This window comes from Triticum aestivum, chromosome 6A, assembly GCF_018294505.1.
Source record: "Triticum aestivum cultivar Chinese Spring chromosome 6A, IWGSC CS RefSeq v2.1, whole genome shotgun sequence".
NCBI lineage: Eukaryota > Viridiplantae > Streptophyta > Magnoliopsida > Poales > Poaceae > Triticum > Triticum aestivum.
Window position 1 is genome coordinate 567296426 of NC_057809.1, and position 23718 is coordinate 567320143.

The following is a 23718-nucleotide window of genomic DNA, read 5'->3' on the forward strand; positions in this document are numbered from 1 at the left end:
CAGGAGACAGGGGACACGATGTTTACCCAGGTTCGGGCCCTCTCTATGGAGGTAATACCCCACGTCCCGCTTGATTGATCTTGATGAATATGAGTATTACAAGAGTTGATCTACCACGAGATCGTAATGGCTAAACCCTAGAGGTCTAGCCTGTATGACTATGATAATGAATATATCTCTCCCCTCCGGACTAAGTCCTCCGGTTTATATAGACACCGGGAGGATCTAGGGTTACACAAGGTTGGTTACAAAGAAAGGAATCTACATATTTGGTCGCCAAGCTTGCCTTCCACGCCAAGGAGAGTCCCATCCGGACAAGGGTGTAGTCTTCGGTCTTCATGTTCTTCACAGCCCATCAGCCCGGCCCATGGCTAACAGGCCGGACGCCGGAGGACCCCTTAGTCCAGGACTCCCCCAGCGCCTTCACAGGGTCTTCTTGGAAGGCGCAGATGGCTCCCAGGTCACCAAACGATGGCATGGCTCCTCCACCGGACACGACCCCGAGGCCACCTCCATCCCGGCCCGGATGCCCGACGCCTCCGACTCCTCGGAGAGGCCGAGCCCCGAGACCATCGGCCGCTCGTCTGGTATCAATCCAGTAGGAGGTTGCGCGCGCGTCCCCTAGTACCTGCACAAAGCAAATAACTCCTCGCAACCAACGCAATAAGGGGTTGTCAATCCCTTCACGGTCACTTACGAGAATGAGATCTGATAGATATGATAAGATAATATTTTTGGTATTTTTGTGATAAAGATGCAAAGTAAAATAAAGGCAAAGTAAAAAAGCAAAGGAAATAACTAAGTATTGGAAGATTAATATGATGAAGATAAACCCAGGGGCCATAGGTTTCACTAGTGGCTTCTCTCAAGAGCATAAGTATTTTACGGTGGGTGAATGAATTATTGTTGAGCAATTGACAGAATTGAGCATAGTTATGAGAATATCTAGGTATGATCATGTAAATAGGCATCACGTCCGAGACAAGTAGACCGACTCTTGCCTGCATCTACTACTATTACTCCACACATCGACCGCTATCCAGCATGCATCTAGAGTATTAAGTTCAAGAGAACAGAGTAACGCTTTAAGCAAGATGACATGATGTAGAGGGATAAACTCATGCAATATGATGAAAACCCGATCTTGTTATCCTCGATGGCAACAATACAATACGTGCCTTGCTGCCCCTACTATCACTGGGAACGGACACCGCAAGATTGAACCCAAAGCTAAGCACTTCTCCCATTGCAAGAAAGATCAATCTAGTAGGCCAAACCAAACTGATAATTCTAAGAGACTTGCAAAGATAACCAATCATACATAAAAGAATTCAGAGAAGATTCAAATATTGTTCATAGATAAACTTGATCATAAACCCACAATTCATCGGTCTCAACAAACACACCGCAAAAGAAGATTACATTGAATAGATCTCCACGGGAGATGGGGAGAACATTGTATTGAGATCCAAAAAGAGAGAAGAAGCCATCTAGCTAATAACTATGGACCCAAAGGTCCGAGGTAAACTACTCACACTTCATCGAAGAGGCTATGGTGTTGATGTAGAAGCCCTCCGTGATGGATACCCCCTCCGACGGAGCTCCAGAACAGGCCCCAAGATGGGATCTCGTGGATACATGAAGTTACGGCGGTGGAATTAGGGTTTTGGCTCTGTATCTAATCGTTTGGGGGTACGTAGGTATATATAGGAGAAAGGAGTACGTCAGTGGAGCAACAGGGGGCCCACGAGGGTGGAGGGGCGCCTGGGGGGTAGGCGCGCCCCCTACCTCGTGGCCTCCTCCTTTGTTTCTTGACGTAGGGTCCAAGTCTCCTAGATCATGTTCGGTGAGAAAATCACATTCCCGAAGGTTTCGTTCCGTTTGGACTCCGTTTGATATTCCTTTTCTTCGAAACCCTAAAATAGGCAAAAAACAGCAATTCTGGGCTGGGCCTCCGGTTAATAGGTTAGTCCCAAAAATAATATAAAAGTGGAAAATAAAGCCCAATAATGTCCAAAACAGTAGATAATATAGCATGGAGCAATCAAAAATTATAGATACGTTGGAGACGTATCACCATCCGCCTTAGACGCACAGTTCGGGACCCCCTACCCGAGATCCGCCGGTTTTGACACCGACAAAGAGTCCATCCAAGGACAAGGACCATCACGCACCAGAGCATTATTTTGAGGATGTCTTAGAGGCCGTCCACTTGATAAAGGGTCAATGCTGAAAAGTCATAATATTCGAGTGAGGTGTATGGTAATTGTAAAAGACAATTTTATATTTAGTCTATTTTTATGTTTTGTTCGAAAGCTTTTGTTCCTCCTGTGCGGCCGTTTTTATACAATCTAAAAGTTTTCCAGTCGTCGGCTTCAGCTCCCTCGTAGGAAGTACGGGGGTGTTCGAAAAAGCATTTGATCACTCTTGACCCAACGTCTTGGTCCATGAAGGAGGTGACAATGCAGTGAACCAGGCAATCAGACTAGAGGGCGTTAACACTTTCGTTTAGCCATAGGAGTTTTATGGTGGGTCTACGATATAGCCCCTGGTATATATGCGGCTTATTTTTAGTAAGATGCGTTGAAAAAATGATCTGAAAAAGATCCTTTGTATGACACGGAGAGAATCGCTAAAGATTCTGATAAGTCGTCGAGTGGTTGACTAGCTCTCTCCGCATCATGACAGTTAGTTTTCGGCTTTCTCTACTGAGGTGCTTGACCAGATGAACAGGAAGCACAATCGCATTAGTTCTCCCTTTACTACCCTTCCGATAGAGCGGAACATAGGGTAGCAAGCACATGATCCGGGCAACCCAACTATTGACCCAAGACATGATTCGGAGCTGATGTATATAAGGCCAAACTCGCGACGCTGAAGTACGCTTTAAAGCTGTTCGGACTTGCCGGCAACTCATTTGATCCCATACCGAGCCCCTGGCGGTTTATGCCGAGGTGTGTGTGTAAAACAACCACAGGAGCAAAAATTCGGATCGATTAGGAAAAAGTCAATACTGGACACTGGCTACTTTTACTAGGAGCTGAGTGATATGCCAAATATTATATAGATAGCAAAGCCGCGACTCTAGCTATTTGACATGCCAGGGGTCGAAGGCAGAGGAAAAAGGCACTTTATATGCTCGGAATAGAGAGCACGGTCTACAAAAGGTTATTTTGGACCTCCTGTCGCACGTCTGCACCGCCTGTCCTCAGTTAAGGGATTCCTTGATAGGAATAACCCTTGGGTGATTGTACGAACCTGAACTCTGGTAGAGTCCTTAGGGTGACCGGCCCTTGAGCTACCTGTAGAGGGAAAAAGGAAAATGGCAGTTAGAAAAGTAGAGTTATAGGGGTTTGCAGGCCCACCCTCATTGTGCTTCCGCCGATGCCCTGGGTATTTCAAGTGCATAATTATGTATGCGTGGTACCCACTTCGAAGGCATATTAGGCGAATGACAGAAGCCGAATTGCTAGTCCAATATGAACATTGATCGGTCATGTTGAATGGAGACCGGCGGCATGATGGCCGACATGGTATGCGGCGTGACAGGGCCACTACGTAGTTCGGCTGAGGTAGCCGTAGTATGATCTCCTGTACGGAGGGAGTGTTCCGTGCATTCACCTCTAGGGGTGTGTGTCACGTATACCATGTTTACTGTTTTTGCGTCGGGGAAAATTGCTTCTGACCCTCGTTGTTCGGTTGGTGAGCCTGTTCGTCGTCGCTATCGCCGGGCGGCCTCTTCCCCTTGTGTTCGGCATTTAACTTGCCGGCTTGTTTCAAGACCCAACAGCTTCTGTTGGTGTGATTAGCTGGTTTATTGGGGTGGCCATGGATCTGGCAGAGCCTATTCAATATTTTGTCTAAATTGGATGGTCCTTCTTTGTTTGCCGTAAATGGCTTTTTCCATTGGTCGGGTTTGGGGCCGCTGAATCCAGCGTTGACCGCTATGTCCTATGTGCCCTCATTATTATTGCGACGTTTGTTTTATTGCGTCGTGGCTTTCCATTACCATCCCGCACTTCAGAGGTGCCCGGATCGCTGGCGCTATTGCTTCTACAGGCGAGCTAGCTGTCTTCTCCCGCGCAAAAGCGGGTCATCGGAGCGGTAAGGGCTGACATAGACTTTGATTTTTCCTGACCGAGGTGGCGGGAAAGCCACTCGTCCCGGACGCTGTGTGTGAAGGCCGCGAGGGCTTTCGTGTCCAGACAGTCAACAATTTGGTTCTTTTTAACTAAAAACCTACTCCAGAGCTTTCTGGCGGACTCTCCGGGCTACTGGACAATGTGACTTAGGTCATCGGCATCCGGTGGCCGGACATATGTACCTTGAAAGTTATCGCAGAAGGCATCTTCCAACTCCTCCCAGCTGCCAATTGAGTTTTCAGGCAGACTGTTTAACCAGTGCCAAACTGGTCCTTTGAGTTTTAACGAGAGGTATTTGATGGCATGAAGGTCGTCTCCACGGGCCATGTGGATATGGAGAAGGAAATCCTCAATCCACATTGTGGGGTCTGTTGTTCCGTCGTATGATTCGATATTCATGGGTTTAAACCCTTCTAGGAATTCATGCTCCATTACTTCGTCAGTGAAGCAGAGTGGGTGTGCGGCGCCTTTATATTGGGCAACGTCGCGACGTAGCTTATATGGAGTCTGTCTGCGGTTTTCGGCCTGGTCGTGACTAGACTTGTCATGTCCGAATAGATAGCCGCCATTGCGCGTCGAGGCATGTCCTCACGATCCATAGGCTCTACTGTCCAGGTCCCGCCGAGGGTCGTATGTATGATCCCGAGCTGTTTTATCTCTGTTTTTTCTTTGGGTTGAGGCGGGCTGCTGTTCGGCTTGAGCTACTGCTTTATCTCGACCGCATGGTGGTCGGTTAACCGCATTGTCCTGACCGCGTGGTACAGGTTCCGGCGCCTCCTCATCGAACTGAGGTAGCAATCTGCGCTTCGGGTAACCCTTGGTTGTGCACTTGAGGCCGCACTCGTCGGCTATTAGGATGTCTGTCCATCTATCATTGAGCAGGTCTTGGTCAGCTTGGAGCTGTTGCTGCTTCTTTTTCAGGCTCCTTGCAGTGGCCAATAGCCGGCGTTTAAAGCGCTCCTGCTCGAGAGGTTCCTCAGGCACGATGAAATCCTCGTCGCTGAGGCTCTCCCGGAAGATAATTACTGTCCTCCGAGTCTTTGTGTATGGCCTGTTCATCAGGGCTATCATGCCCGTCTCCCGTTCATCCTGTTCGGACGTTGCCTCAACAGGGTCTTCGTTGTCTCCGGCATCTTCCGGGGTGTTGTTTTCTCCGGTGCCGACATTGCTGTCTTTTGCACGACGTGACTTAGAGCGGTGCCGCTGACGCCGGCGTCTAGGCTGTGTCTCAGGAGGTTTATCCTCGACTGGATCTTCTTTGTCATCATCTTTAGTTTCTTTAGGTGTATCCACCGTGTATACGTCGTATGAAGAAGTGACCGTCCAACGTCCGGTAAACTGCGGGTTTTGGCCCTGCTCCTCATCGGCATTGTCGGCTATACCGTCGAGGTCTTCGGAGCCGTAATCGAGCATGTCGGTTAAGTCTTCGACAGTGGCTATGGAGTGGGTGGCGGGTGGGAAGCAAAATTCTCCATCATCAGCCCCTAGTTCGAACCGGATATAGTTCGGCTGTAAGTCCTCCGCCAAGGACACGTTCTTTAATGAGTTTAGCATGTCGCCCAAGGGCGAGTGCTGGAAGATGTCTGCAGCGCTAAATTTGAAGATCGATAAACGATCAAGTTCGGCGTCCGCGGGCTCACATGGTTCGGAACTTATGACCGGAGATGAGTCCGGAGTTCCGGTGGCACATGTGTCGTGTGAGATCAAGTCTATGCGTGGCTCCAACGGCGGGGAATCTGTGGCCTCCGTGGCGGGGTTGAGCTTCTCGTCCTTGGATGGCGCTGTCTGCTTCGGATCTAAGGCCAGAGTGATTACAGGAGCTATCTCCTGGATGTGGTCCGATGGCAGATTTAGGTCATGTCCATTGGGGAGACTGGGAGTGGTTTCCGCGGTATCAAATCCGACGAAGATCAAGTCTCCACGGATGTCCGCAACGTAGTTCAAGGTCCCAAATCTGACCTGGTGGCCAGGGGCGTAGCCATCGATCTGCTCCAGATGGCCAAGCGGGTTGGCCCGCAGTGCGAAGCCGCCGAACACGAAGATCTGTCCGGGTAGGAAGGTCTCACCTTGGACAGCATCATTGTGGACGATTGAAGGGGCCATCAAACCTTTTGGGGACGGCACAGTGGAACTCTCAATGAAAGCACCAATGTCGGTGTCAAAACCGGCGGATCCCGGGTAGGGGGTCCCGAACTGTGCGTCTAAGGTCGATGGTAACAGGAGACAGGGGACACGATGTTTACCCAGATTCGGGCCCTCTCTATGGAGGTAATACCCTACGTCCCGCTTGATTGATCTTGATGAATATGAGTATTACAAGAGTTGATCTACCACGAGATCGTAATGGCTAAACCCTAGAGGTCTAGCCTGTATGACTATGATAATGAATAAATCTCTCCCCTCCGGACTAAGTCCTCCGGTTTATATAGACACCGGGAGGATCTAGGGTTACACAAGGTCGGTTACAAAGAAATGAATCTACATATTTGGTCGCCAAGCTTGCCTTCCACGCCAAGGAGAGTCCCATCCGGACACGGGTGTAGTCTTTGGTCTTCGTGTTCTTCACAGCCTATCAGCCCGGCCCATGGCTAACAGGCCGGACGCCCGAGGACCCCTTAGTCCAGGACTCCCTCAGCGCCTTCAGAGGGTCTTCTTGGAAGGCGCAGATGGCTCCTAGGTCACCAGACAACGGCATGGCTCCTACACCGGACGCGACCCCGAGGCCACCTCCATCCCGGCCCGGATGCCCGACGCCTCCGACTCCTCGGAGAGGCCGAGCCCCGAGACCACCGGCCGCTCGTCGCGCGGGCGGGAGGAGGATGAGAGCGACTACGGGCTGACAACCATGTCGCAGTCCGCACGGAGGGAGAGGGAGGGGGTGGCCGCCGAAGCCAGGACAGTGGACAGCGGGGGGAGGGGGGACGCCGCTGCCGAGGTGGCAGGCGGCGGGGTGTCGTGGACGCCGGGGCCGGAGCGGCACACGGCGGAAGGGGGCACAGTAACGAAGAGTGAACACAGGAGGTGCTTGGCTATTCTTCAAAACACAAAAGGGTACAGATGTCGTGATAGAGTTGCCGATCAGGTCCTCGTCTCACGCAACGATCGTCTTCGATGAACCCACTTCTCATTCTCCACCACCACCAATGAGCGCTCGCCTGACGACAAGGACAACCTCACGTACTCGCTCCCAGCAATCCCTCGCCGGCCCCGTTCGATCCTTCAATCCATCGTTGCAGCAGATAAAAATGCTGCCATGGTAGCCAAAACCCCACTACCAGCTCTGCCCGAAACAGCTGCCATGGCAGCCGAATCACGGCCGACCACCTCTTTGCCCACTGTGGCCTCTGCTTCCTGTTCCGATGACACACCTCCACCCTTTCCGTCACCGGCCGCCCCTACCCAACGGACGAGGCTCCTCTGACGTACTGCAGGGTGCAGTTGGGCCACTGACAGGTGGGCCCGAAAGCAAGTTGGCCCACCTGTCAGTGACCCAACTGCGCCCTGCAGTACGTCAGGGGAGCCGAGTCCCTACCCAACACCGTGTAATTCCTATGCACACCATGCACCGGTGGCCAGGCTAGCAAGTTCCTTCTCAAGTGTAGGACCGCTGAGTCAGTGAGAGAACCTGGCTTCTGCAGCATCGCTCGGCGCGACAGTAAAGCGGAAGACGGTTATGACGTGTAGGACCGCTGAGTCAGTGAGAGAACCTGTAATTCCGGCTTGGATTTTCTTTTCTCAAGTGCGGCAAACAGGTCTAGGATCGGGGTAGGGTTGATATTGACCGGGATTAGAAAGGTTGGGGTATAGATTTCATGGATTCAAATGTTGAGGTTCGATTCCGACAAACTCTACGAGTTTAAGATTTAAAACAGACTTTACTCGGGTGTATTTTGACGAAACATTCTCCCCCGGCCCGTGGTGAAGGAGGCCACGATCCGCACCACCACGAACGGAGAGAGTCAAATAGGCAATCTCCACCACGAACATCCGTGCATGTCTGGTTCACAGGGCCGCCCTATCCGTTTTGTATCTTTTTTTAAGGGCGAATCCGTTTTGTATCTGTATTAACATTAAAATGCAATAAAGCTCCCACATTCCCTAAAAAAAAGCTGATAATAATTATCTCATGCCAGGCATGCCGGCGATATGCTAAGCTCAGCTTAATTACAATTATTTCATGCCGTGAATGCCGTATGCTAAACTAATGCCGTGAATGCCGTATCCCTGCGCCCTGCCCGTCTCGTGTCGCCATGCAGGAGTCCTCGCCTATATAACGCGAGCTAGCACCCGTCTCCATGCACAGCATACCATCCGCAACAAGGATATATTGACCTACAGCTAATCGCTTGTACGAGGTAGCCACAGCGGCTTGGGATTCGTATACACACATAGGTAGGCATGGGCACCAGCAACGCGCGATGGCTGATGGTCGTGTCGTGTCTGGCCGTCATGGCCCTGGCGGCCGGAGCGCGCCGGCCGAGCATCGATGACGACGCTGCGCCCGCCCCGGCACCGGCTCCCATCAAGTGGGGAGTAAAGGCGGAGGTCCGCGGGTTCGCGAGGGCGGACGGGACGCGGTTCACGGTGGGCGGCCGGCCGTTCTACCCGAACGGCTTCAACGCCTACTGGCTCATGTACATGGCGTCGAACCCCGCCGACCGGAGCAAGGTGCTCGACGTGCTGGACCAGGCGTCCCGCCTCGGCGCGACGGTCATCAGGACGTGGGCCTTCAGCGATGGCGGCAGCAACCGTCCGCTGCAGACCACCCCCGGCGTGTACAGCGAGGACGTGTTCGTGGTACGTACTACTGTTAGATAGATGGACTCTCGCTAATCTTGTTAACCAATATATAACAACATGTTGTCAAAAAAATAACCGCATGCTCCTTTTTTCGACGGAATAATCACCACAATGTTTAAATTAAGATATTTCCCTCAAAAAATGTTTAAATTAAGATACATATCCGACGTCAGATTTTTACGTCAAAATCTAACGCCTTCAGGTACGTCGGATCTTGATCCAACGCATGGCAAATACCCTTCTGCAGCGTTTTTGTGTCAATCTTTTATACCACATGACAATTTTCACTTTAGAACATGGAAAATCCCTATACAACAACTAACATGGCAATTTTTTTGTTTCTGCATGACAATTGTGGAGCAGAGCGTTTGTTGGGATTTGCCAAAAATCAGATTTTTAGCATTCCCCTAAATTAAATGGTATTGCTAATTAAACAACATTTTTTGTCTCATCATTGGTGTCCATTAATTTTTTTTCAATTCATACCTTTGTGGTAAAAAGTTTCCTAACATATAAGATGGACCTGTTTAATTACATGGACATTAGATGTGGATGTAAATTTATCTGATACGAAACTGCACCAATTCATGATGACAAATACTAACATTAAGATGACATGTTTACATGCTGAGAGAAACATCTTCAAAACATCCGTGGTTTGAAAAAATATCTCGAAAAACATATGTAATTAATCTCTTTCATATACTTTCTCTGACGGTATATATGCAGGGACTAGACTTTGTGATCGCCGAAGCGAAGAAGCGAGGGCTCTACTTGATCCTGAGCCTGGTGAACAACTGGGGTGACTTTGGCGGGAAGAGACAGTATGTGCAGTGGGCCTGAGCCTGGTGAACAACTGGGGTGACTTTGGCGGGAAGAGACAGTATGTGCAGTGGGCCAAAGACCAGGGCCACAACCTGGGCTCCGACGATGACTTCTTCAGGGACGCCCTCACCCAGCAGTTCTACAAGGAGCACGTCAAGGTCCGGCCGTCCGTCCTTGAAGGCACTCCCCTAAAATAAACTGATCGCGTGCACTGCATGTTCCACTGCCGTGACGTAAACCTCGATCATGATTAGCATCTTGTGTATGCACCGTATGTATATAGATCGTATCATTTGTGTGTTTTGTGTGTGTGGAACAGAGGGTGCTGACGAGGATCAACAGCTTCACGGGGGTGGCGTACAAGGACGAGCCCACCATCTTTGCATGGGAGCTGATGAACGAGCCCCGCGTGCTGACCGACCCCTCCGGGAAGACCATGCAGGCCTGGGTGGCGCTCATGTCCTCCTACGTCAAGTCCATCGATGACAAGCACATGGTGGAGGTCGGCCTCGAGGGGTTTTACGGCGAATCCACGCCCGAGCGCAAGCGGTTCAACCCTGGCGGAGACTCCGCCGGCACCGACTTCATCGGGAACAACCGCATCCCCACCGTCGACTTCGCCACCATCCACTACTACCCCGACGTGTGGTAAGCAAACCATAGCCACACCCAAATTTCCTCTCAGCTCTGATAACCGATGGATTTGTGTTGACCGTGCGTGTGGCTTGTGTGTGTCAGGCTGCCGGGTTCGACCGGGGAGCAGCAGGTGGAGTTCTGGAAGAAGTGGATGGCATCGCACATCGAGGACACGGCAAAGGCGCTGCGGAAGCCGCTGGTGGTGGCTGAGTTTGGATGGAACTCCGTCGGCAACGCGGTGACGGCGCGGGACGACTACTTCCGCATGGTGTACGACGCCATCTACGCGTCTGCGAAGAGGGGCGGGCCGTGCGCTGGGGGCCTCTTCTGGCAGGTCTTGGCGCCCGGGATGGAGAGCTGGACCGACCGCTACGCCGTCGTGCTTGAGCGCAGCTCCACCACCGCCGCCATCGTCTCCCAGGAGTACGCTAGGATCGGCAGAATCACGCCGTGAGTCTAGCTTGAGTAGATGCATCCACGGGTGCGTTCCGCCTCGCCCGCGCGTTGGGGGAACAGCCTGCAGGAAGCAAGGACCCACGAGTCGTGTTAGGATAGTTGCAATCGTCTAATTAGGTCAAGATTGCTCACAAATAAGGCTAACATATGTAGTGGCATACCAAGGAATGAGGTCCCCATTATAACATATTAATAAAGATTAAAGGTTTTCTAAAAGGACCCATCTCTTTATCTCTTCTCTACTTATATATTTATGTGGACCGCAATACTTGGCACACGTGTGTGCCGTATTGCTAAAACTACCACACAACTTTTTCCTTCCTTTTAATTACATGCATGATTGCATTAGGATGAATCACAATCATTTCATGTGCATTCTTTTCTTTAATTACATGCATGTATTCAAGGACAAAAAAACTGATGTCATCAGAACTCTCCTATTTTTGAAAATTCAAAATGTTTTGTAGCTCAAACCGCCGGTCTAATACAAAACTGTTCTCACAAAAAAGATTTGTCACGACGAGATCTTCGAAACTAGATCCCATGTTGGTATGTTTCGACGACTTTTTTCGGGTCAGAAGTTACCGCGCCTCGGCTACATAAGTTACCACGCATGTGGTATGCAACTTACCGTGTTATTTTCACACAAGTTACCGAGGTTTCAACATCTCTTTTCTCTTCTTGGTCAAAGTTACCGTGGTGTTTATACGTAAGCTATCGGATATGTGCTCTTACCGTGATATTTTCATATAAGTTCTCGGGGATATGTTTTCCAATATTTTTTCTGCTGTTGGTCTAAGTTCCCGTGGTGTTTGTACGTAAACTATCGGGTATGCGGTTAATATATTACCGTGCTATTTTCACAAAGAGTTACCTGGGGTATGTTTTTCAGCAAAAAAAATCCCTCGATCATAGTTAGTGCGGCGTTTGTACTAAGTTATCGGATATGCGGTTCATATATCAACTTGCTATTTTCACATAAGTTATCGGGGTATATTTTTCAACAACTTTTCTTCCCTTGGTCATACCGCGATGTTTGTACGTAAGTTATCGAGTATGTGGTTCTTATATTACCATATTATTTTCACAAAAGTTATTAAGGGTATGTTTTTCAACAACTTTTTTGCTTTCTTCAAAGTTATCATGGTGTTTATACGAAAGTTATGAGATCTACAGTTTGTATATTGTCGTGTTATTTTTCACATAAGCTACTGGAGGGTATATTTTTTAATAACTTTTTTCCCAACCCGCAAAAGTTACCACAATGTTTGTATATAAGTTATAGGGTCTGTGGTCCGTTATTAACATCAATCCAGGTGGAAACTTTTGCAGAAATATAACATGTTCGTCGCTCAGATTGGTTGTGCAGCCATTTCTAAGTGTTATGGAAGCACACAAAATTGATGATGAGTTAAACTAAAGCAAGATGCAGTGAATTTGTACACAAACATGCAGATATTTTTGCTCCATTTTTTTTCTAACAAAGTCTGCGTACAAAGTGCTAAGTACTAGTACTGACCCTCTCTTCAGCTTCAACGAGAAATGAACCAGACTATATCTACAAGCGCTACTACATAGGTTCAGAGACAAACACATTCATGCACTCAGGCCATAGCTGCTGCAGTTCCAGCTTCACGAGAGACGTCTCTGCAGGATCACGGAAAAACTAGCGCTAGTTCTACCGACTAAATGAAGTAATAAACTCCGGCATCACCGCTGCTTCTGCCCATCATTTTGTGTCCAATTCTATTGATTAACTAAACTCCAGCATCACGAAAGCAACCATGAACAAGCAAACAACTCCGGTGAGTGACGCGGATGGGTCTAGGATCGCAGCCCAGTTGAGCGAGCACAGCATCAGGGACTTCATCCATCAACCAATCGATTTGATCGGTGCTAGTCTACTACCACTATAAAAGAAAGAAAGAGGCAGATCCAAACAATCATATCCATCCATCATCAAAATCAAAATCCTGCTCCTCCTGCACCGTTCGCCTCCCGCAGCCGCGCTCACCGCTGCCTCGCACCGCCGGAGCCACGGGAAGCCGCCGCAGGTCGCCGGGAGCCTGCCCCTGCCGCGGGTCGCCGCCTCCCCAGCCGCGGGAGCCCGCCCCCGCCGCGGGTCGTATCTTCCCCAGCCGCCGGAGCTCGCCACCGCCGTGGGTTGGCGCCTCCCTAGCCGCGGGAGCCGCCCCCGCCGCGGGTCGCCGCCTCCCCAGCCGCCGGAGCCGCCCCGCCGCGCCCTTCGTCGCCACTCCGCCGCAGCTTGGGGGCAATATCGCGGGAGGGGTCGTGCCAGCGGGCGCTCCGTGATGGACGCGAGCATGGGCTGTTGTCACCGCCTGCTTCTCTCCTCCGCTGCACCACGAATGCGAGCTAGGGTCTCCGTCGTCGTTCCTCCATGAAGCCGGGAAAGCCAACACCGCCGCAGACGATGTGGGGCTACCCGCCAGCTCTGGTAGCTTCCAACGAGCATGTGCTGATGTGCCTGCTCCGCAACGGTCATGCCCCGCGCTTGCTGACAAGGTAAGGGTGCTTTGGACCGGGGGCTTGCAGTAGTAGATTGGCCAGAACTACATCCATGACTGCTTTGCGAACACAACTGCCATATGTATTCCGATATGAGGCGACATTTGTTTTGTCTATCTGCCTGATGAGAGATTATTTACACTTTTCTCAATTGGGCTTGTGCATGAATTAGTGGATGCACACGATATGCTTCTAGATGTAAGTTTACATATTGAGTTATTCAGTTGTGTTAGGAAATCAAGCTCTAGGAGATGAGTTAGTGGTTGTTTTTGAGCACTTTATGAATTTAGCTACAATTTTATGATGTTGCAAAAGACAATTGAATTTTATGAAAAACATCTCTGGTATTTTGTTCGAATACAAACTAGATGCTTCGTTCTTGCATACCTTAACCCAACAATGTAAATATAAGTGTGAAGTCCTATTCATTTCTCACTATAGGTTGTGGCGCTGTACATAAGTAATTTTGTCTTTCTTCTTTCTTCTTTGTGAGACGATTTGGAGTTAGGGAATTTTTCTACTCCCTCCGTCCCATAGCTTGAAAAATAATCTTATATTGTGGGGTGGAGGGAGTATGAACTAAAATTTTAGTATAGAAGTAATGCTGACTAAGCTGGTGAAATCCTTCGTCTGAGATTCTCTGATTGAATCCCATGATTATATCGCCAGACTTTAGGAGATGAGTTTATTTACATACATGCTTTGAGATTATATCTTTGTATTCACCATCAGTGGCTGGAGCACACATTTCCTTTTGTTTATCAATTATATATTTTCTATCCAAATTCAGGATTCTAATCGCGTTCAGGTTTTAAAATAGTTGCTAGGGAGCATGCTTATAATCTTTGTGCAGACCAGCGAATCAACAACACTTGTTAGTTTTGTGTAAAGAGAAATGTAATAAAGAAGCCAGAATTTTCCTGAAGGTTTCTTAGTTTAAGGAAACAACAAAATTAACCAATCTATTACCTAAGGTGAGCATGAAGACACTTTCATACTATGCCTTAGTAGTATGGAATATGTATGTTCCCTTTTTGAAAGTTTTCTTAAACTAATTAGTGCCCCATTAAATTATTCTCAGTTTTTCAGTTTACATGTTTTTATCAAGTCAAGCAGGATGATATCTCTGTTGTTCTCATGACATTTAGGATGCTTGAAACTTTATTACCTTTTGAGCGAAGAGCCGCCTTTGTTTTCAAACACTACCTGGGCAGAAAATCCGTACCAAGCGTTTGTAGAGAAGCATATGGGAGCTAAGATATGAAAAAAGAGACTTTGTTATTTATTTAGTACTGAAATGCATAACATGGATGCTAGAATCTAATTTTTCGTTGTATATAATATGAACAACATGATTTTTTCCAGGTCATAAATTGCTTGGAAAAATGCAACATCGATGCTAGAATCCTGACGAGACTATGGCCGGTGATGTAGATTATTTTGTATGCTAATGGTGCCGTGGCGGCTGCATGGCGGAGGGTTGCACGCTCGACTTTGACGTCGCCGTCTTCAACAGGGAGAAGATGTCCCTCGCCGGCCATGACAAGGTCCGCAGTCCGCACCTGCACTCCTTTTCGGCTTTTCCCATTCCTTCTTCCTTTCCAGGAATTGGCTGAAGATGTTTTTTTGTTTTGTGTGTGCCTGTGCAGTATATGGTGGCGGGCGGGCGGAACCTCTTCGCACTGCTCCTGGAGGCATCAAGGGTGACAAGTCCTCTATAATGATTGAATCGGGCTCCCAGGTTCAGTCCCATCTTCGCTTTGCTCCCTCATTGCGCAGTTTCTCTCATATCTGTCGAGATTTACTATTATGTCTCTCTACTGCTATTTTACTAAATAGTGTTCTTGGAGCATCAAAGCCAACTGCTTTACTGCATTGAAAAGAAAAATAATTTGATATGTTGAGTTTACCTCAATGAAAACAAAAGGAATTTAATATTGTATACGGTGTTACATGTCACAATATGTTTAGTTCCTGTTAGTTCTGTTTATTTGCATCTTCTGCTTTCAGTCCATGGACACATGCAACATATGCAGAACCACAAAGTAGGTGCAATCTGATGTTCCCTTGGTAGAACCTGATTTGAGAAAATAGTACCCAATGTTCGATGCTTTCCACTCTCTTTTGGTCATTATTTTGTGATTCTGTAAATAAAGGGAAATTGTTTTCGGATCCCCCTTCCCGGCACCGCACTCATCATGCAGTTTAATACAACTTTTGATATATCTTGCATGTTTGAAACTATTATATTGTATATGAATATATGAGAACGGATGTTTGGCTCTCGGCCTCCATGGAGGACTTTTTTTGAAGAAAAAAAATCAAAATTCGTTTTTTTTTCAGTTTCAAAAAAATCTGAAAAAAAATCATGACCCCTTTGCAGTGTTTCTTTGGAACACTGGATTCCACTACCACGTGCAATCATTTATTAGGTAATATCTGGACCTGTACACACCCAGATTTCGGGGATTTATAATGCGAGTGATTTATTATGTTACTTGAATTGGTGTATGTAATCTGGTTTTGTTGGGGCTTGGTTTTCAGTTATTCCAACAGGTCATGGACTTTCCACGCGCTCAGACAGCAACATTCTTTATCCAACGGGTTAAGTGATTTTATCCATCTGAATATTGTGTTATCATTTGTTTTAATTCAAGTGATATTACGCATGTAGCTTGCTGGGTATATTTTACAATAGTTACCTTTGGAAATTTCTTAGAGATTATAGATGGGACAGAGACAACATTGCAGATACGTTGCAGCTGGGCACCATGATCATTGCCCCCATATCTCCTTTTTATGTTATGAAGATATACATGTAGGTTTCCTTTTTGGCAATTTTTGGAGATCATAAATGATATTAATATTAGAGAAAAGTATTATGGTTGTACCGCAATTTGCAAGGTTTCTTGTGTCTGTGTGTACAAACAGATAAAATCTTATTGAAGTGACTTTGATTAATTTCCTTTTCAAAGTTATTGTTGGGCCAGCTATTGACCTCTATAAAACATTTATTTTCACTTCTCTTTTGCTCCCAGGAAATCTGGTGCAAGCCCCACTACAGTTTTATATAAAGATGTTGGAGGCACCATCGAAAAGAGACAAGTCTGCGGTAAATTTCTCCCTGATACAGTAATAGTGTTATCTGTAGTCTTAGAAAGAAAATCAACATTTACTGTTATCTGAAATGCATGTTTTCTTAGTGTTTTCTAAGCATTTTCTGGTCATCAATTGACTTATCATCCTATCTTTTTGTAAACCATGGAATTTTTAAAGTTCAAAAAAGCATGTACATCAACTATTTCACTTCACAGTGATAGTTGGATGGAGGGCTTGTGACACAGAAAACCTCTTTTGTGGATCTAACAACAAAAATATGTTTCCAGTATTTCTTTGGATATGGAAACATTTTTGGATCGTCACCTAGAAAATAAATTGGCACAAGCTTACTGAGAGTTGCAGGTCAGCGTGCGCTAAAAATATTTAAATTTAAAAGAATCTTTCTGAGATAGTTTGTGGTTCCTATTTTTCTGGTCATGCTTTTTTGAAAATAACTTTTAGTCATGCTTGCTTTTATACTGCTTGTTGAAAATTCAATTTTACTATTAGAAGATGATAAATCAGATTCATACTGGAGTTCACTTTTCTTGAACAGAGAACAGAAGGATCAGGTTGTACCTGATAGAATATATGCCTATAAAATGAAAAAGGATAATAGATTCCTAAGTACTAGAGCTGTCATACCACTCCAGGAAGTTAATTCTTGATGTCATTCCAGAAAATAGAAGGATCAATACAATGTTCTCGATGATCATTTTATGTGTCCTTTTAGGTAGCAACGCCAAATAGTAGGGCTTCATCTTAGTACTAATCAATAGGAGCATGTTTGAACTATTGCATAGGTAAAAATAATTTCTTCATGACTTCTCTTATGCTCCCAGTGAATCTTGTCCAAACTCCACATCGCTGTCACTGAACAAAGTTGGAGGTGCAATTGAAAGAGACCAGCCAAATTCTTCTTCTGGATATTAAAAAGAAAACATGGCTAGAGATTTCATGCCATGTCATTCCATTTATGTTCGCTTGTGTCATTATCATATCTGATTACATGATTGACATCTATTTCATAATTAGCATATACTTCGAGACATGATATGTTTTGCTTTATTTATGGACAACAATATATGTTTACTTATTGTGATCATATAAGTGAACAAACATAGCCAACGGTTAAAGTTCATATCTACTATGTATATATATTTTTCATTCACACATGTCTCACTGCCTTTTAAGCACTTAGAGAGCAGAACTGGAGATTGCTCTCATTAAATGTGAACAAGATTGATGTTCTTTTTTTTTTCGCAAAATAGTAAATACTGTGTTCTCTTGATTGTTTTTTGATTTTTCGGCTTACCTGAATCTAAGAAGTCCGACCATCAATTAATGAGAGATTTTTGCTTCTATCATTCGTGGAACCATAGAAATGAAGTACAGACCGCGCCTCAGCCAACACTTCACAATCTTTTTCCCCAAAGCAAACAGTATCATTATTTATGTATTCTAAATTAAAATATTTTTGCTTGTGTGCTCAAGTAAAATTTTACTGCTTAAAGGAAAAAGAAACCATTTTATCACTCCTACAGTTCACAGGGAGAGAGAACAAGAAAGAAAACCTTCTACCACAATCTTGTCTTCCTACTTACTTTTACTTACCAAGAAGAAACAACAATAAAGGAATCTTTTAAGAAAATGGATAAAAGATCATTTTCAGTTAGTAATGTACAACTCCCAACTTGTCTCTTTTACTTCTTTTTCTGTGCATGTGCACCCTATTGAATGGTGTTGTACTTGTACATACTGGAATTGCAGGCAAAACAATGTGATGGATGGTCTATAAGATTATCTGGTTGAATTCATCTCCAGGGTAAAAGAAGTCAGGCAATGTGCATGATGTTTGATTGGAAATAATATTGCTTTGAAAATGTACGAATGCTTTCTTGGCATCTGACATTGCAGAATCAAACATTGATGCATACTTTGTAAATTCTCTTGGGGAGAAAAAGTATAATTTGCAAGTTGCAACATTGATCCCAAAATACATGGTGTTCACACATATCTATTTTATGTAGTTTGTGATAAACCAAAATGTTGAGTCTTTGAAAGTACCACTAATGACCTCTATTTATGTGGAGATAAGTTATGAAAAAATTTATGAAAAAATGACATAAAACAACTTTGAACCTATATGATGTAAGGGCCTGAAAACATTTCGGGCCTATATGATGAATGTTACCTTGGCTGTTTTTTTGTGTGTGTCATCTTATACCACCATCAACAACTATAAGTATACGGTAGTATGAGACATGTGTTGGGGAACGTAGCAGAAATTCAAAAAATTTCCTACGTAACACCAAGATCTATCTATGGAGAGACCAGCAACGAGTAGAAAGGGGAGTGCATCTACATACCCTTGTAGATCGCTAAGCGGAAGCGTTCAAGTGAACGGGGTTGATGGAGTCGTACTCGTCGTGATTCAGATCACCGATGATCAAGTGCCGAACGGACGGCACCTCCGCGTTCAACACACGTACAGCTCGACGATGTCTCCCACGCCTTGATCCAGCAAGGAGAGAGGGAGAGGTTGAGGAAGACTCCATCCAGCAGCAGCACAACGGCGTGGTGGTGATGGAGGAGCGTGGCAATCCTGCAGGGCTTCGCCAAGCACCTACGGGAGAGGAGGAGGTGTCACGGGAGGGAGGGAGGCGCCAAGGGCTCAGGTATGGATGCCCTCCCTCCCCTCCACTATATATAGGGGCAGGGGAGAGGGGGGAGGCGCAGCCTTGCCCCCTCCTCCAAGGAAGGGGTGCGGCTAAGGAGGGGGGGAGGAGTCCATCCTCCCCAAGGCACCTCGGAGGTGCCTTCCCCCTTGAGGACTCTTCCCTCTAGGGTTCCCTAGGCGCATGGGCCTCTTGGGGCTGGTGCCCTTGGCCCATGTAGGCCAAGGCGCACCCCCTACAGCCCATGTGGCCCCCCGGGGCAGGTGGCCCCACCCGGTGGGCCCCCGGGACCCTTCCGGTGGTCCCGGTACAATACCGATGACCCCGAAACTTGTCCCGATGGCCGAAACAGGACTTCCTATATATAAATCTTTACCTCCGGACCATTCCGGAACTCCTCGTGACGTCCGGGATCTCATCCGGGACTCCGAACAACATTCGGTAACCATATACAAGCTTCCTTTATAACCCTAGCGTCATCGAACCTTAAGTGTGTAGACCCTACGGGTTCGGGAGACATGCAGACATGACCGAGACGTTCTCCGGTCAATAACCAACAGCGGGATCTGGATACCCATGTTGGCTCCGACATGTTCCACGATGATCTCATCGGATGAACCACGATGTCAAGGACTCAATCGATCCCGTATACAATTCCCTTTGTCTAGCGGTATGGTACTTGCCCGAGATTCGATCGTCGGTATACCGATACCTTGTTCAATCTCGTTACCGGCAAGTCTCTTTACTCGTTCCGTAACACATCATCCCGTGATCAACCCCTTGGTCACATTGTGCACATTATGATGATGTCCTACCGAGTGGGCCCAGAGATACCTCTCCGTTTACACGGAGTGACAAATCCCAATCTCGATTCGTGCCAACCCAACAGACACTTTCAGAGATACCCGTAGTGTACCTTTATAGCCACCCAGTTACGTTGTGACGTTTGGCACACCCAAAGCACTCCTACGGTATCCGGGAGTTGCACAATCTCATGGTCTAAGGAAATGATACTTGACATTAGAAAAGCTTTAGCATACGAACTACATGATCTTGTGCTAGGCTTAGGATTGGGTCTTGTCCATCACATCATTCTCCTAATGATGTGATCCCGTTATCAACGACATCCAATGTCCATGGTCAGGAAACCGTAACCATCTATTGATTAACGAGCTAGTCAACTAGAGGCTTACTAGGGACATGGTGTTGTCTATATATCCACACATGTATCTGAGTTTCCTACCAATAAAATTCTAGCATGGATAATAAACGATTATCATGAACAAGGAAATATAATAATAATCAATTTATTATTGCCTCTAGGGCATATTTCCAACAACATGCACACAAGGTGTGTTTGATTGAGAGTGGATGTATCTTTGAAAAGAGCATTAGCAGATACGTGCGTTGCACGTGCAAGTTTACTAGCTACTGCTAGGCCAAATCAGCCGGGAACAACTCCCCTATCCCACCCGACGAAGCAGGAACCCGACTCTGCTGGATCGATTCCCTGCCGCCCATGAAGGGAACCGCCTGGCCGCAGGGGCAGGAGCAAACGGGAACGGGTGAAGAGCTCGTCCTGACTCCAGGGCCATACTTGAGAATTTGGGGGCCCGGTGCAAAATCAAAGTTCAGGCCCCAGTAATTTAAAAAAATACGGTAAGATGTTTTTAAGATATACCATATGCACAACATACTTTTTCCAAGAACTATGTGTTGCAAAAAAACTATATGTTGCAAAAATGCAAATTTATGAATTAATCTCTTCTAATATGTATTTTAGTTGGAACAAGCAAATTTTCAAATTTATCTGAATTAAAATATTCAAGCACAGTTTATTAAAAAAATCCTCTCTATTCCATTTTCAATAAAATGAAACCACGAAAAAAGACTGCAATCCTTTGGTTGTTGAAGTTCTATTGTAACAAACCAGAAAAAAAATCCACATCAACATGTTTATTTTTTGTTACTAGACATATGTACTAAATTGGAGATTATTTATTTTGTTTACTTTCTAAGAGATGTTATATGTCCAATTTTAATTGTTGCAACTGCTATGGTCCAGTGTACATGTGTATTATGTGTTCATAAATAATGCAAATATGGAATATATTAAAATAGTAGATTTTGAATGAGATATTTTCCTTCATACATAATTTACCTATAATTAGTCTTATATTTTCACAGCAAATGAAATCACTAGTTTTAAATACAGATGGCAGTATTTCGACTGTGTCGTCAAGTGCTCCATCAATGCTGCAATTGGAAAGACCAAAAGAAAATGGGAACCACTAGGGATCAGACTACTGGTCCCTAGCGTTCCACCAGACCAGCCCGTAGCTGTTGGATTAGAAGCACACAAGCCGTTAGATCATGTGCGGAAAGGACGCTAGATTTGGGAACGTCCTCCTTTTATTACGGTGCTTCCTGTAACCGCTCCCGTATTAGTAGCCAGTTAATTTGTACGAGCCTCGCTTCTCATAATCAAGTTGCCTATGATGCTTCTGCTTCCATCGTTCAGTCAAGAAAAAAAGCAAGGATGTCTCATCTGATACTAGTAAAATTTCATACTTTTTCATGTCGAAAGAAAATACTTTCTTATTTTCGAAAGAAATATTCTATGATTTTTGGATGCTAGTATTTTTTGTAACTAGATGATGCCCCGCACGTTGTTGCGGGAATGTTTGCAATATTTCAATGAGATTTTGATTATATGAAACATGAATTCTTGAAACAATAGTTTCTGAAAGTATATAAGAATTAAATATAAATAGCATAATAAAATGGAATTTTACATGCATGCATGTTGCAGTGGATTTTTAATATGCATAGTTGCATGTTGAGGTGGACTTTTTCTTATGCATGTTGAATGATGAGGTGGCATACTTGCATGTTGAGAGAAATATCTTACTGGGGGCTAGCTATTTAGATATAGAAGATTGCTCTGATGTAATGAAAACTTGTAACCAGTGTGACTTTATTTTTGTTTCCAACACACCAAAAATTTGCTTCCACTAACGACACAACTTCTTCTAATGCAATCTAGCAAAAAATTGTGTCAAGGAACCTTGCTTCCATGTAACAAAAATTTGCTTCCGAGGCTTTTTTAACATGGAAAAAAATTTGAGTCCCATATTTTTTTATTATGTTTCCAACTCAAGAAAAGTTTGCTTCCATCCATTACAAAAGTGTTTCCATCATAATACTGATTTGCTTATAACCAAACATATATAAGTTAGTTTTTGTACTTCGTCTGTTCATACAACATGTTTCAGACGTGCCACAACTTCTTGCTTCTTTCAAGTTGCCGATAATACAATGCTTCCTAAGTTCATATTGATATCAAATAAACACTGTTGATTGTTTGTTCTAACAAAACAATGCTTCCAACAGAAATAGTATTTGCTTCCTGTGATATCAGCATTTGCTTCTGTATACAAAGAATGGTCAAGGGGTTTCCTTCATGTCGCCACACTGCCACCATGGTCCACCTTGATGGCGACGGCACATGCGCAAGGGATACTCCAGACGGACCGCGATAAAACATAGGGGCTGTCGTGTAGGTGGCTGCGACGTGGAAATGGCGGCCACGAGCAGCGAAGATGACATTGAGGAGGCACATGCAGTATGGGCTCCCCACGGAGTGCTCTTTGCCGCTGGTGAAGGGTACCATGGATGGTCGTCGATGGGGCACCATGATGAGGAAGATGGACTGTGGTTGCAGAGAAAGGCCGTGGAGACCTTGCGCGCCTGACGTCCTCCAGCATGCTTGAAATGCCACAAACTCTATGCAGCGAAGAAGCACATGTATGAAACATACTATGAATCATTGATGTTTGGAAGCATCATATTCATGCAATTCAACATAACATAAGAGGCAGTGGTTACAACCGGAAGATGCCGAACTTGAGAAGCATTATTGTAGTGCCAATTCGTCTACACATAAGAAGCACGTATTATATAGTATATATGAAGCACCGAATCTCCGGTGAAATCACCACACATGTGAGACCTAATGGAAGCATAGAAATCTAAAAGCGAAAATTAACATCCTTGCCGCAAAGGTGCATGTAGGTGCTGAAATTTGTGATAACTATCATCCAGCATAAAAAGAGAATTTTGTGTTCCTACATCAACTTGATCTGGGATAAACCATGCTATCGTCAGACAATGATTTGAGTAAAAAAAAAAAGTACGCTCTAGTAGCATGCTATGTTTGCAGCATTGTACGTACATAATGCAAAAAAACTGAACCTAGGGCATGCAGATTGAGGACGCATGCAAATAGTAGGTGAAGTCTACCGCACCTAGTGCCGCCGGTGCCAAGCTGTGCTCGCACACCATGCGGCTGAGCTGTTGCAACCGTGTCCAACTCGGTGCCTACTGCAGCTGCTGGTACTCTAGCCTCCGGGCGATCCTGCCGGCAGCCTGCTGAGGGGAGACGCGCTGGTGAGATGTAATGGTGGCCGCATGGAGGAGTGGGGCGAGTGCATCCGATCTGGGTGGCGATGGCACATAGATCAGGGGCGACGCGATGGAATCGGGAGCTCGAC

General features: G+C 45.9%; 1 protein-coding gene and 1 long non-coding RNA gene across 7 annotated transcripts; both read left to right on the forward strand.

The window, feature by feature from the left end:
• Positions 1-8395: 8395 nt before the first annotated feature.
• On the forward strand, positions 8396-11031 carry LOC123131072 (putative mannan endo-1,4-beta-mannosidase 9). The gene is made up of 5 exons (XM_044550837.1): positions 8396-8939; positions 9672-9766; positions 9823-9937; positions 10051-10415; positions 10506-11031. The coding sequence occupies exons 1-5, from the start codon at positions 8541-8543 to the stop codon at positions 10855-10857; spliced, it is 1326 nt and encodes a 441-aa protein (XP_044406772.1). The 5' UTR covers positions 8396-8540; the 3' UTR covers positions 10858-11031.
• A 1805-nt stretch (positions 11032-12836) lies between these two features.
• Positions 12837-23042, forward strand: LOC123128582 (uncharacterized). 6 transcript variants are annotated; one of them, XR_006463295.1, is made up of 7 exons: positions 12837-13385; positions 14754-14935; positions 15038-15129; positions 15772-15820; positions 15933-16500; positions 17330-18167; positions 18258-18503. It is a non-coding gene; the product is annotated as an uncharacterized lncRNA (long non-coding RNA). The 6 variants fall into 6 exon arrangements; XR_006463298.1 differs by lacking the exon at positions 17330-18167 and having other exon boundaries at positions 15933-16206; positions 16427-16500; XR_006463296.1 differs by lacking the exon at positions 18258-18503 and having other exon boundaries at positions 15933-16206; positions 16427-16500; positions 17330-17658.
• Positions 23043-23718: the final 676 nt, after the last annotated feature.

Coding starts and splice junctions, on each gene's coding strand:
- LOC123131072 (XM_044550837.1), top strand. CDS start 8,541: ATGGGCACCAGCAACGCGCGATGGCTGATGGTCGTGTCGTGTCTGGCC. Junction 8,940..9,671: donor ACAGCGAGGACGTGTTCGTG/GTACGTACTACT, acceptor GTATATATGCAG/GGACTAGACTTTGTGATCGC. Junction 9,938..10,050: donor ACGTCAAGGTCCGGCCGTCC/GTCCTTGAAGGC, acceptor GTATGTATATAG/ATCGTATCATTTGTGTGTTT.